Here is a 14,262-nt window from a genome sequence, read left to right on the forward strand (position 1 = left end):
ACATTGGTTCCATTAACTCATGCCCCTGTATTAGCCATTAGCTCCTATCACCCCCATTCTGTTCCCCCATTAGCCACTGCTCTCCATAACAACTGCTTCCTTTTAGCTTCGTCAGCAGCCCCTATCCCCATCTTTCCTTCAGGTAGCCTCTCACCTCCTCTTCCCTGTCCTCCAATAGCTTTTGCCATTCCATTCTCCAACAGTTCCTCTGTCCTCCCCGTTTCATACCACTAGTTCCTTGTTTCCCCTCCCACTTACCCACTGTAGCCCCTCACCTCTCCTGTCAGTGCAGTGGCACTGTGCTGCCTCTTCTCTGCTGAGCTCCACATGGCATTGGGGGAAAGAGTAGCCAGATGGGGAGGCCGAGAGGCTGCCTAGCTGTATGTTCAGCAAGTGCCAAAGGAGCCTCTGGTGGGAGCCATGATAGACTACAGCCCAGAACCATGTGATTGCCTGGGGCCTACCAGAATACATGACATCCAGGCTGCTCTTTGGGAATATGTGAAGAGGGACTTGGTGCATTTCCTGGGGCTCGCTATCTGCCTTTGGTCCATTCCTCAGTCTCTCTTCTCTCACCATTGGTTGTGATTAGGATTAGTAAAGGCTCATCCTCCTGTCTTTACTTGCTCACAACCTTCCCTGATAGAGAGGAGAAAGAAGTATTGCTGCTGTCAGTATACAAAGGGGCTGGGATTAAAGGGAATGGGGCCTAGCTGATAGGGTCCCTTGTGGGAACTAGAACTGTCCTTGGTGGCTGCATGGGAAGCATCTGGCCCCTGCATCTTTTTCTCCTCACTCATTCTTACAATTCAGATGATCAAACGGGCCCCATAAATGAGAGAATAAAAATGTGTGTGACAGGATCCCTGGGGTACTCCCTGGAAGTATGGGACCGCTGTGCCCCCTTAATTCTCTAGCCTGGGCTGTCTCTCACCATGCTTTGCCAGTGACAAGCAGCAAACCCCTGTAAGCCCTGTTATCACTCAGCCACCAGCATCCAGAGGCACACACAGCTATACACAGGGAAACACCAGCAAATCTCCCAAGCCCTTGTCGTGCACCCCAGAAGTATACCATCTTACACTGCTCAAGTCCTTTTCTTGAACAATCCAAGCTCATTAATTAGTTCTCCACTTCATTAAAGGAAAGTGAACGTGCACTAGCCTATGTAATCTGAGCAAATCCCCCAAGCACTTTGGAGAAACTCACTGGTAAGAATAAAATGTTAAAGTAAGTTTATTAATTACAGAAAGATTATACATAATTATAAGTAGCAGGTATAAAGGTCAGGGATAGTTACTTCAGAAAATGAAAATTAAACATGCATTCTAAATCTTAAACTTTTAGACTAAGCAAGTTTTTAATCAAACAACTTTTCTTACTCCACTGCGTGTTGCAAGTAGGTTATAGTTCTTCATACACTGGCTGAATTTCCTTCTCGGCCTGGGACCAATCTCCTCAGTTCAAAGTCTTTATCTTTTCAACATTTTTGTTGCCTTTTCTTCATGGGTGCAGGAGGAGAGAGTTGGTCTCATGATGCCACTGCCCCTTATTTTATACTCTCAATCAAGTCCCTGGTGGGCCTTGATGAGTCACAGAGTTGAGCAATCCGCATTGTATAGTGCTTGCACAACTGTCTCTTACAGAATTGTAAATCTCTGCTAATCAATGGTTGTTTAAAGCCTGCTTGGGTGTGGGTCAACATCCTTTTATTCACTGGAGAGCTAGCAGTGGGCATCTCCCAAACTCACAACATATTTCAATAACAATCATATAACAAAATCTCATAACATAATACACAAAATGATATACATATTTTGACAGAACAATGAGTTTCACCAGATCATGACCTTTCAAATGATACCTTGCAAGGCATGCCTTGGATGCAATATCACAAGCCTGTACCAATGATGAATATGGGAGTTAATGGGTGCTACTCTGAGGTACAGCATGTCACAGTGGGTCAAGCCCACATGATGCAGATGAATGGACAGTGCTGCAACATGGTTTCAGAAGCCTTGTTGACCAAAAATCCCTGCATGAATTTTACAACAGGTGATTCTAAATACCCAGTGCATTAAATTCACAAAACCTAGATTCCTTATGTTAAATGGATTTTCAGTTTTCTATTTTATATTGCTCGGAGATGCACATGTCCAACTCCCATGGATTACAGTAGGACTTGCATGCTTATATGTGAAAAGAGAGTATGACCCTTATTTCATAGGCACATTAGGTAGGTTTTGAACTGCAATGTCTATGCTGTTTATAGTTTTGTGGTGGGAAACAGCAAAACAGACTGTGTAGTTTCATTTTGAAAAGCAAAGCTTCCTATAGTTCTGAGAGTTGCAGAGAATATGAAAAAAATCACCATAGTTTACAATCTTATTACTTTTAAATGTATCGTTCTATTTAAACCAATCGCTAAGACTGTATGTTCTGTAGTACAGATATCCAAACATTTCCTTTTTATACTTAACTCTCAGTACATAGTTTTGAATAATTACGTAAAACAATTATTTATTGTGTATTTTGGACTTAGTGGGCCAAAATGATCCCTGTCATAACTCCTTTGAAAGCTAAATAGTATTAGCTGAGAGAAATTTAGCATATTGTATCTAAATTGACAGTAAACAACTGACAATTCATATGTATTCGCCTGGATCCTCCCTTTATATTTTTATATGGTGCCTTGCCTTTCTGGATGCACTCTGGGAACCTACAGATGCAATTGCATGATGGAAATTTTCAAATAAAAATGTAGTAATTTTTTTATGATTACAAATAGAACTGTACCTAGAATTCTAACCCTAAAACGCAGTGTTCTCCAAAGACGTCACTTCCACTGTATGAAGGTTTTGGTAGTGCTTGCGAACTGCTTGACTTCATAGTAACTGGGCAGTAGAACTTCCTCAGCGTAATCTTTCCACATGTATACTCCTGATGCTATATTGATGATCCTAAATAAACCTGTTTACAGTGTGTCCTACTGAGATGGGAAACGAGTTCACATTCTGCATTGTATCTACAGCAAATCGTCATCCGCATCATTATGCATATATGGGAAAGTGGCAGTTAATGTGGAGTAAAAAGTTAGGCACGATATTGGTTAAAACAGTAGTGTGAAGTGAACACATGCAATCTTGATACTTAAGATAAAAATAACCTTGTTACCTAGTAAGCTTAAAGAAATTGTTTGGCAGTTCACATGCAAAACCATGTTGCAAGTGCCAGCATATCTGTTATTCAGTGCTAGTATTCTTGCTCAGATTTTCCTATAACTTACTTAAGTGTCTAACTTGTTTACATAAATCTCTTACTCCATCTAATGTGTAAATATGAATCCCTGGCAAGTATTTGGAGTTTCAGAAAAGTGTAAGACTACTAAACATACATAAGTTAGATCTGCAGAAAGAGTTTAATTATTTGTACTTCTTGACTGAATTATGCAAAAATTCCAGATAAGTGGTATATGTCAGATCAGATCAACCTGTAATTTATAGTGTTGCAACTCTGTATGTGAAGAAGAGAACATGTTTATACAGCCAAAAATTGAATTTTTGAAATTAAAACAATTACTGACCCTGATTCTCGTGGCACAAACCTGTACTCCAGTAGAAAGGAAAAGTAACTATGATTAAATACATCCCTGATAATTTATTCTGACATGAATTATACACATTTTAGATTGTCCTTCAGCATTATGTATCAGAGGGTAGCCATGTTAGTCTGGATCTGTAAAAGCAGCAAAGAATCCTGTGGCACCTTATAGACTAACAGACGTTTTGGAGCATGAGCTTTCGTGGGTGAATACCCATGCATCTGAGGAAGTGGGTATTCACCCACGAAAGCTCATGCTCCAAAACGTCTGTTAGTCTATAAGGTGCCACAGGATTCTTTGCTGCTTCAGCATTATATTTTTGTATTTTTATGGTATTGTTTTTCTTTGCAGACGGTTGGAGCAAAATTCAATCAAGGTCATCCCTCCTGGAGCTTTCTCACCATATAAAAAACTTCGAAGAATGTGAGTGAGAAATATTTTAGAATTATATAAAAACATTTTTATAAAACAGGTCATGGTCATACAAAGAAATTCTCATCAAAGTATAAGTATTTAAGAGTGTTTGACAGCCAGAGGATTAACTAATATGGCTGTCTGATTGCTTAGATTGTATAGTTCCTTTGTCATGTTAATAACAATCGCTGGTTATTCAGTGTAATGATATTAACTAATATGAATGTATATATAGACAAATAGTGTGTCACTATAATGAAAATAATCACTGAACAGATATTTTGGAACATATTTTGAAATGACATACCATTCTCATTTCATAATTGCATTGATGCTGTAAGTTCTTGTTGCCATATCAACCTAACTCAAACAGTACTTCATAAAATGTATTTAACCCTTTTATTATTACTAAAAATAAATCTAGTAATCATTTTGTATGGCTATGTATTTTATATAACCATGTGGTATTTCAGTGTAATATAGCGATTTTAGTGCTTTGATGTTTTAATTTTTCAATTTTGTCTCACAAGGCCAAACTAAATATTTAGGTTTAGCCTTTTCTCCAATGACCAAAGCTAATTACATAATATTTTAATAGTTATTTTCTGTGGAATTGGTAGAATTCATTTAATATACCCTCATTTCTTATTTTAGTGACCTGAGCAATAATCAGATCTCTGAGACAGCTCCAGATGCTTTCCAAGGCCTGCGTTCACTCAATTCACTGTAAGTATCAATGTGATTTTCTCAAAAGAAAGGCAAAATTTCTAACATTTTTGGTATTCAGTTTTTAAAGATGTTTGACTTCATGCAAAATTCTCATTTAATCTTCATTTTTCATGCCCTTGAAAGCTGTAAGATAACATCAGAGATGTCAGAACTATAACCTGACATCATATTGTGGCTGAATGCTAAAACTTCTTAGATTCAGGTCTTGAGAAGGATCCATGTGCTACTAATGTAAAAAGGTCCCAGCTGGATCCTTTGATAACTTGGACCAGTAAGCCAGTCAGGGAATGGAAAACACCCCTCTTCTCATGCCATATACATTCATGTTAAATTGAAAAATATTGTTTGGAGTAAACTCATGATGATTTAAATTTGTTCCACTTTGAAAATTGCGGGCTTATCCCATTTTTATCATGATCATTAGCAGAAATTATGACAATTCCTTCTGATCAGTTTTGTGAATAAGCTTAGTTTTCACATGCAAAGCTTACAAAGTGAGCACTGATAGCCTCATGCTACTTTACTCTCCATCCCTTAGCGAATAGGACCTTTTGTTTTTTCAGCTTCTGTCATTTGATCCTTAATTATAATTAAGTACTGTTTTACTTCTCCTACTTGACTTAGTTTTCACAGAATTGGTTACTTCAGAAATACTTTGAAGTGGAATGGAAGTTTATACAGTTTCTTTAAAATTACTTGCTTTATTGCAGACAGGGCTTCCACTACTTTGGCAGTTCTAAAGGATTCTAAATATAATGATTTTTTTTTTTGTTCCCCTGAGGAGCATCCATTTTATTTTCACACACATCCCATTCTAGCTGCTTTTTCACATTAAAAGATTGGCTCCTATTAAAGCTATATAGGAAGATGCTATGCAAGCTGCTTCTCAAATTATTTCATCAGAAATTGTCTATGTACATGGAACCAGCTGTTCTACTGTTATAAGAAAAAAAATCATAATTGTAATTCATTTTTCTAACTACAACCAAAAATTAGGACGTTACGGATTTTAGAGAATAGATCCTTCCACATAAGCATTTATCTAATGAAGACAGATTGCCCTCTGTGAAATAATCTCTTCTCAAATAATACTTTTGAATATCTGAAAGGGTAAATGATTATAGCATAATGTGATTTAGTTAAGAAAAATATTACATAAATGCTACCTACAGGAAATCTTGACTTAAGGGGCTAAATGTAACTTGCTCTGGTTTTCCATGTGTGAGATGGTCTCTTTGTAAAAGGCACTGGTCTGGGAGTTGAAGACTTGGGTTCTACTCCCCACTCTGCCATCAACATGGTGTGTGTGAACTTTAGCTGATCATTTTGTTTTTCTGTGCTTTACTTTCCCCATCTATAAAATGGAATGTCATATGTACCCTCTTAGTAAAATGCAATGAGATCTTTGGATTAAAAAGTGCTAGAAAAAGAGCTAAGTATTCTTATTGTACTGTGTGCATATACCATAGTGCATATTTTATCAGTCTGTGTTGTTTTCTTAAGGTTGCGAAGCCAAGAACTGAAAAGCTAGGAAGTATTATTGCTGCATGATTTTTTTTATTTTACAAACCTATTTTAACATGCACATCAGTTGTTGCCTCCAGAGTCTTCACAAGGTGCCATTGTGGGTCTCAGAGCTGCAGTTTGGAAACCTTTAGTACAATATATAATTTTTTACTGGCCTTTTAACTAATTTTCCTAGTCAAATGAACATTTTGACTTATATCATGTGTCAGTAAAGAAGGTGATATATTTTATTAGGAGATATGGCAGTTCAGTGTGTTAGGGATTAGCCGGTAAACTCTTCCACTTCTGAAAGAGTACGATGGAGTTTTATTTTAGTGTCTGCTGTAGAATCAACAAAGAGAAACAAATTCAGACACAAATCTTTAGTATCGGGCTGTCTCTGTCAGTGATACTGGCTGCTATCTGGAGCCATGTGGTGCATAAAAAAAAACTGCTTAGAAGAAAGTCGTCTTGTCAGTACTTGTGCTTTATTACCCACTGACCAGTTCATCAGTAGACTAAGTTTCCTGTCACCTTGTTAAAGTAGATACTTGGGCCCTGATCCTGCAATAGGGTGAGCAGAGGGCAAGTGTGAAAAATCAGGAGGGCGGGTGGGGGGGAATAGGTGCCTGTATAAGAAAAAGCCCCCAAAATCGGGACTGTCCCTATAAAATCGGGACATCTGGTCACCATTTCCTGCAATGGTCTTTGTAGGGGCAGATTTCTGCACCCATACAGGGGAGCTTGCCGGGGCCTTGGTTTTAAGCCCCAAATGTCTTGGTTATTTCTATTTAGAATCATTTCAGGGAAGACAGAAGAAATTTCTTTCTGTCTTCCAAGTCAGATCCAGGAAACTTGTACCTTAATAGTAGCCCCCTTGATTGATTCTTTTCTGTTACAGTGTCCTTTATGGAAATAAAATTACAGAACTTCCAAAAGGCCTATTTGAAGGACTCTTCTCTTTACAATTGCTGTGAGTATTTGTTTAATGCTTATCTCATTTTGAGTTAACTGGTGGGAGAGGAGATGGGACTTGAAACTTTGATATGTACCCAGAAAAGAAAGGATAGGAAATTATCCCTATATGCAATATCAGATGTGCAGTGAAATCATTAATTTTAGTTTTAGTAGATGAAACTATAGGAGTCAAGACTTCTAGATTCTATCCCTGGCTCTGACTTTTGTTTGTCATGTGTTCCTTTGATCAAGTCATATATACTCTGTGTCCGAGTTTACCCACCATTAAAATGAATATAACGTTAACCTGTCTTCTGAAAATTAGATAACTATGCAAAATGCTTTGAGATTCTTGAGCTGAAGGTGTGGTATACACTGAGTACTAGTAGAGAGTCTACATTTATCACAGTAGAAATATTTGATTTAACAGTGAGTATCAGGGGGAGCATCCTGGAGATATGTTGATCAAACTTTCTCAAAAGATTCAGCAGGATTGACAGTGCAGTTGTAGTACTGTCTAAAAATAGATTGTGTGTACTAAGCCATAAATCAGCAGTGATGTTCTGCAGTGGAGAATCTGGGAATCGCTGGCTTGTAGCTGTAAAGTCTGATGATCTTAGAAAATAACATCTACCTACTTGATTTGAAGCTTTTCTTGCCCACACTTTATAGAGATGTGATAGGCAAAATTTCTCCTATAAATACTTCTGGAAGAAAGTGGCAAACTAGGAAGTCAGTAATGTGAAAATATAAATCATAGCACCATCTGGGGTTGATGTTTCATCTTTAGATCCTGATACAGTACTCAGGAAAGCATTTGCCTTTGTTTCCTTCTGAGAGGACTTTGTTACAGAGAATTATATTCACTGAAAGATCAAAGATAAATCTTTGTTTCTATTCACGCTATATTGAAAGCTCCACTATACTCTGATAAATTTTGCAGCTCCTTTCCTTATTTTATTTGAAGTGCATGTCCTCCCTTGACCACACTTCTATTCAAACACAAATCCACCTTTACATTGCAGTAAAACCCAGTTTTTCAAAGCACAGAACACACTAACTTCACTATTCATCCTGATAAATGGAAAAAAAGGAAGACTCAAAAGGGATATGATTTGAAAAATCCAACAAGTTTCATGGTAAACTTAAATTTTTGTTGTTTAAAAAAGGTAATAGACTTCTGTAAAAACACTCTTCCTTTTTATCTTTTTATATTTGTAATATGGGAGGGATGGGGAAAAAGTGTTTGTCTTTGGAGATGGAGAAGAAAATCAGATCCAGGATATATCCAGACTATATCTTATTCTGGGCCACCAGTTTTTTACTATAATTTCTGGAAATGTGGCCATATGCTGATTACTAACATGTAATTAAGCATGCCATTGTACATCTCTTCTAGCTAATGAACACAGTGTTCAGTCCTTCTTTTGGGAAAGAGGCAAAGTTTTCCTTGTCCATACTTGATTTCTCAAGCTCATTTCCTTGCTCAGATAAACACCACCCACGTACATTCCATGAACACACACAACACTGCAATTTTACTAAAGAAGTCAGTGCATTTCAACTCCTGTTGTGTGTAAATGGTACAGAATAATTACAGAACACCTAAATAAGTTATTTTAATTCAATAAAAAAAATTGTGCGCTTGTTAATTAAGGTTTGTATAATAAGCAAAATAACCTTCTTGTTCCGGTTACAAATGGATACAAAGAATTATTGGCGATACAACAGTGAAGCTTGAGTGACAGTAAACTAATTATTTCTATTTTATAATTGTCTTTCATATAACAGACTATTAAATGCCAACAAGATAAATTGCCTACGAGTAGATGCTTTCCAAGACCTACACAACCTGAACCTTCTCTCTCTGTATGATAACAAGCTTCAAACCATTGCTAAAGGCACCTTTTCACCTCTACGTGCAATTCAGACTTTGTATGTATACTTTTATTTGTGTTGTATGTAATGCGACTTTCTATTTATGTTTGTTTTCTATAACATAAGAGCATTTCAGGAATAGTTGAGACCAATTGCAAATAATGTGTAAAAAAAAAAAATTTTTTTTTGTTTCCTTCATGAAAGGCATTTGGCTCAGAACCCATTTATTTGTGATTGCCATCTGAAGTGGCTGGCGGATTATCTTCATGCAAACCCTATTGAGACCAGTGGTGCCCGTTGCACCAGCCCCCGCCGTCTGGCAAACAAAAGGATTGGTCAGATCAAAAGCAAGAAATTCCGCTGCTCAGGTAATTTGCTTAGTTCAGCTGCTATTTCTCTTTTATTGCCAAAAAACAGTGGTTACAGAAGTTTTAATAAAAGCAGCTGGTTTTCTACTGAATTATTAAACACTGCAGAACTTTTTTTGTTCTTCTACTGAACAAAGAGGAAAATAATGGGCGGCTCACATTATTTGATCATGGAATATAGTGTAGTTAACACATTTGGCACTAAATCTAACCGAAGAAATGTAATATACAGCACTTCAGAATGAAATGATAGAGTTATTCTCTACAAGGATCACCAGCATAAATCATTTAAACAAAGTTTCACAAGGCTTTGGAATACGTGAAAGATCTAAATATTTCCAGCTAAATATGGAAACATGACCTATTCATGTTACACAGAGAGCTTATTTCATACTGAAATTTACTATTTGCTTTTTCTAATCTTATTCCATTTCCTACTTACATTTTTCTAAGCCCTAACCTCTGTCATATGGTATCCAGCTGTTCCAGGTGCATTTCACATTCTACATTTTATTCAGCCTTGAGTGCAAATACCAAAAGAAAACTGTTTGTTATCTTTGTTCCGGATATAGTTATAACTATTCACATGTCGTTTATCAGCTTTTATTGTGAAAACACTTTTTTCACATAATTATCTGCAGTTAACTGTAGTCCATACTTAATCTAATAGAACACATTCTCTGCTTGCTGACATTCAGGTGCATCTTCTATTTTTTTCTCTTTGTTTTTATTTAGCTAAAGAACAGTATTTCATTCCAGGTAGGTTTGGCTCTGCAGTAAACCTCACTAACTGCAGACACCCTCTCCTCTCCCCACCCAAAAGCAAAATTTGTCATAGCTTTAGGAAACTGATGCATGTGTTTTAAATATAGTCAATACTCTGTAGATAAATATATTTTCTTGTGTAGATTACTAGTAGTTCTGTTTTCTGAATACAAGGGCTTTGCATGCAGCTCCTGATATCTTTTTTTGTCTCACAAATCTGCACATAGCCTATGAAAATCATACGTTTATTTACATTAGTTAGAAGATTGCACCTGTTACTATATATTCCAACTGACATCTTTACCTACCTTGTATATCTTACCTACTGTAACACTACTGTTTTTAAAATGTAGCCATTGAGCTGCTTTTAAATACAGAAAATCTTCCTACTGTCAAAGAGCTAGTACAACTTAAAGCCACTTTAAAAAATGAATCCTTTCTTGCTTTGCTTTTGTGCTCTAAACCAGCAGTTCCCTGCTGTCTATCTGCAACTGTTGCTTGCACACCTGTGACCCTATGATTCCTGTGTTTTATGAAATCTCAACCCAATGCCAGGAAAAGAATGGTGATGTTCCTCGTTAAAGGCATTTTAAAATCTCTCACACACATTGTGCATTAGAAATACTTTTTGTTAAAGAGGAAACAAAATTTAAGAGTTGGGGTGAAACAGAAATGTAAACATCACTTTCAAGTACTGTAGTACTGTGACATTTGCCAAAGGAAAAATGATATTGCCCTAGCTCTTTGAAATTTGTTTCTTTTCCCTTTGCTGTCAAGTGTGTGCACTGCTTTCTTTATAGAAAAATATTTACATTCTGTTCATAACAGGTGATAAATAATTGATTGGCCAAGTATACAAGTTATATATATATATAACTACAAAAAGCTTCTCTCATAGTTTAATATCTAGAAAAATATTTACAGTAGCTTATTGAATGCACTTGTTCTTTCAAACACTACATGTATATTGTCTTTCTGCAGTGTTTTAAATACTGATTTATTGATTGATCTTGCCTATTACCTTTTAAACTGGTATGTTTTAACCGCTTTGCTTTTATTGCCATGCAATTTTCTTTTTAAACTGGAATGATCGTGTGAGATTTTTCATGTCCTTCTACTAATACGTTGGCTTAGTTTTGTAGGGGAAAAAGAAAACTGGACAAGAAGGGTAGTTTGCCATCACTGGCAGCAGTAGAAACTTCTTATTTTAAAATAGCTTAAAGTGGGGAAGGGAGATCTGATTTCCCCAATCTATCTGGCCACTTGAAGTCCATAATGAGTAGAAGAGCTGTAGTCCTCACACATAGAGACTTCTACTCAATATTGCCAAAATGACTTTTGTCTCTAAATTTGAAGCATTTTACTAGCAAGTATCTTTAATAGGCAATTTATAACATGGTCACACACAACTCTGATTTATTTACCTACAAGAAATAATATCCTACTTAAAATTGTAATTGCTAAAATGTGAAACAGATCAAGAAGCTTTGAGAATATTATTTTTTGAAGTGTGGCTTCCGTGTATCCTCTTCCTATTAAGTAACTAATGGACGTAGTTTACAATGTGTAACATTTCTTCAGACTTTGGAGATCTTGACCTAAATATTGTCTGTGATTTAGTTTGAACTACTATGCACATACAAGTTAGAATTTTTCTTGCTCATAAGTAATTCTCAAAGCCCCATTTAAAAAAAAAGAAAGTTGGATACACTTTATGCTTAGATAAACATCATTAAAAAAGTCAGCTTTTTCTATAGCAGGTTGAATGTAGACTTTTTATAGCTGAGAGCTCTGGGTTCACAGACACTTAAACTATTTTAACAGTATTCCCACATAGTCATGTTTGAAGACTAAAGGTTATAACAGTAATAAAGCAGGAACTTGAAAAATCCTGCTTTTGTATTAGTTCATAAAAATATTTCAAGTAGTTATGTCATATACATTACTTGAAGCTAAGTAGATGCTAAAATATTACAGTATGTGAGGCTTCTTTTGTTCTGTAGCACTTGACTGTTTCCCCAAAGTTTCTTTGATTATTTTTTTTTTATTTTAAGTGGCTTAGCATACATCTGTATAAAGCAGCATTACTCTATCTTATCGTAATAAAATAATTTTTAAAAAGATAAATTATACCCCATGAAAAGTATCATCCTATAAATAGTTCATAATTAATCTCTACCCTTTAGCTTAGTTGAAGTTTCGTATGCCACTTAAAATTAATTCTTCTCTCTGTCCTAAAGATGGTGCCTCATTGCAACATCCTATAATCAAAGAAATAATATTGAGGCAAGAGAGTGAGAGTGCTTAGTTTCATGTTTTTATTTTAATTGGGATTACTCTGTCTTTCTTTCCTTCTTGGCTATCTTTACTTTTGCAGGAGTTCACCATTTTGGCTGTAAGTAAAGTTCAGTTTCTGAACTAAATCACAGTGTACTTCCCATTCCTGGTGCACCTTCTTCTACTAGTGTCTTTCCACCTTTGTCCAAGAAGAACCCACAGGTCCTTTGAGCATCTATCTGTTTTCCCTGTCACCCACCCTCAGTTCCTTACTGGATGTTTTCTGCTGATATGAATAGGATGTTATTTTTGTTCTGTTGATTGTGGGAAATGGTTTAAGAAACTTGCAATGTGGTCTATTTCTTGTACTTTTTAGTTAAGCTGTGACAGTAATACTGTTACAGTGGCAGTGGACATTCTGTAATAGGAATGCCATGTCATGTAAGCAAGTATTAAACTTCAAGAGATTCTGTAGCTTTTCCCTACTCCTTCCTCTTTTTCCCTTGCTCTTGTCCTTGGCCTAGTGGATGCAGTTATGATAATTTAGCGAGATTTTCTGTTGTGCTTGATCTAACCATGTGGTTGCAAGGTATGAGTAAAACATGGTTCTGTCAAGCACCATGGAACGTCACGCAGCTTTCTACAGCATGGCAAGCTGCTGAGGCTTAAGTCAGGATTATACATTTTTTAAATTAAAGGAGAAAATAGGGCTTTGAATCTTATGTATTTGAGATTATGTGGAGGATTGGGGACTGTAAAAGAAATTACTATAGAAGGTTAATGAAGTCCAGTCAACAACAAAAAGAGTAACAAGAAAAAAGAAATGGCATACAAGAATCTATTAAATCTTGACACACAGAGAGAATAATAAATTGTGTAATAATCAGTGGCATTTGTGTAATTAGATGGAAACCAGGCAAGATTGGCTGACAGCACAATCAGCAGAAAGTACAGCTGTGAAAAGCTTAAGTTTTCAGTGTTCTCCCATCATATGAACTTGGTCACAATTTTTTCCAGCATATCTCAAGCCCCTGTATTATAACCCTCTCTTGAAGCCTTCATGTCTGTTTAGTAGCACAAAGTTTACCAAATGTTTCTCAAGTTATTCACCTATCCTCTGCATTGCAGAGCTGTCATTTTAATTTTCTCATGAGAAATGAATCTCATACTCTGTGGACTCAGTGTCTGTCTTTTGCCTTGACTCTTCCACAGGCACTGAAGATTACAGATCAAAACTAAGTGGAGACTGCTTTGCAGATCTGGCTTGCCCTGAAAAATGCCGCTGTGAAGGAACCACAGTGGACTGCTCCAATCAGAAGCTCAACAAAATTCCTGAACATGTCCCCCAGTACACAGCAGAGTTGTAAGTTCAACCCGCAATAATGTGCTGCTCGCCAGTGGGAGTACAGCTAAAATTTTGGTCTGAAAAGTCAACACAGCTTAAAAGAAGGAGGGAATAAAAGAAATTCAGACTACTCCTCTCCCCGTTGATTTGAATACTGAACAATGTTATAACTGAGTTTAAAGCATTTTTGCTAACACTCGACCCATTGAAGTGTTATAGTTCATCAAAAGCAAAACTGAATACCTAAACTAACAAAAATTAATAAGGAAACTGCTGTATCATGCCATGTTTCCACTCCATGATTGTCTGCTGTTTATTTTACTTTTTTATTGTGTGTGGGGGGGGTGTTATTTTTTATTTATATAAAAATAGCAAATCAATGACCCAATCAAGGAGCAGGACCACATTATGCTCGGTGATGT

At 36.4% G+C, this 14,262-nt stretch overlaps 1 protein-coding gene across 11 annotated transcripts in view; it reads left to right on the forward strand.

Annotated features, from left to right (window-relative positions):
• Window positions 1–14,262, forward strand: part of SLIT2 (slit guidance ligand 2) — a 427,330-nt gene that overhangs the window by 307,924 nt on the left and 105,144 nt on the right. For 8 of the 11 annotated variants that reach the window (XM_030564146.1, XM_030564137.1, XM_030564144.1 and 5 more), the window contains 7 exons: window positions 3,953–4,024; window positions 4,670–4,741; window positions 7,152–7,223; window positions 8,999–9,142; window positions 9,290–9,453; window positions 10,189–10,212; window positions 13,708–13,858. In XM_030564146.1, the coding sequence (XP_030420006.1) occupies window positions 3,953–4,024; window positions 4,670–4,741; window positions 7,152–7,223; window positions 8,999–9,142; window positions 9,290–9,453; window positions 10,189–10,212; window positions 13,708–13,858 (699 nt within the window). The remainder of the gene's footprint in view (window positions 1–3,952; window positions 4,025–4,669; window positions 4,742–7,151; window positions 7,224–8,998; window positions 9,143–9,289; window positions 9,454–10,188; window positions 10,213–13,707; window positions 13,859–14,262) is intronic. The other 3 variants (XM_030564139.1, XM_030564143.1, XM_030564145.1) reach the window with 1 other exon arrangement.

The sequence above is a fragment of the Gopherus evgoodei genome, chromosome 5 (assembly GCF_007399415.2).
Source record: "Gopherus evgoodei ecotype Sinaloan lineage chromosome 5, rGopEvg1_v1.p, whole genome shotgun sequence".
In the NCBI taxonomy this organism is placed as follows: domain Eukaryota; kingdom Metazoa; phylum Chordata; order Testudines; family Testudinidae; genus Gopherus; species Gopherus evgoodei.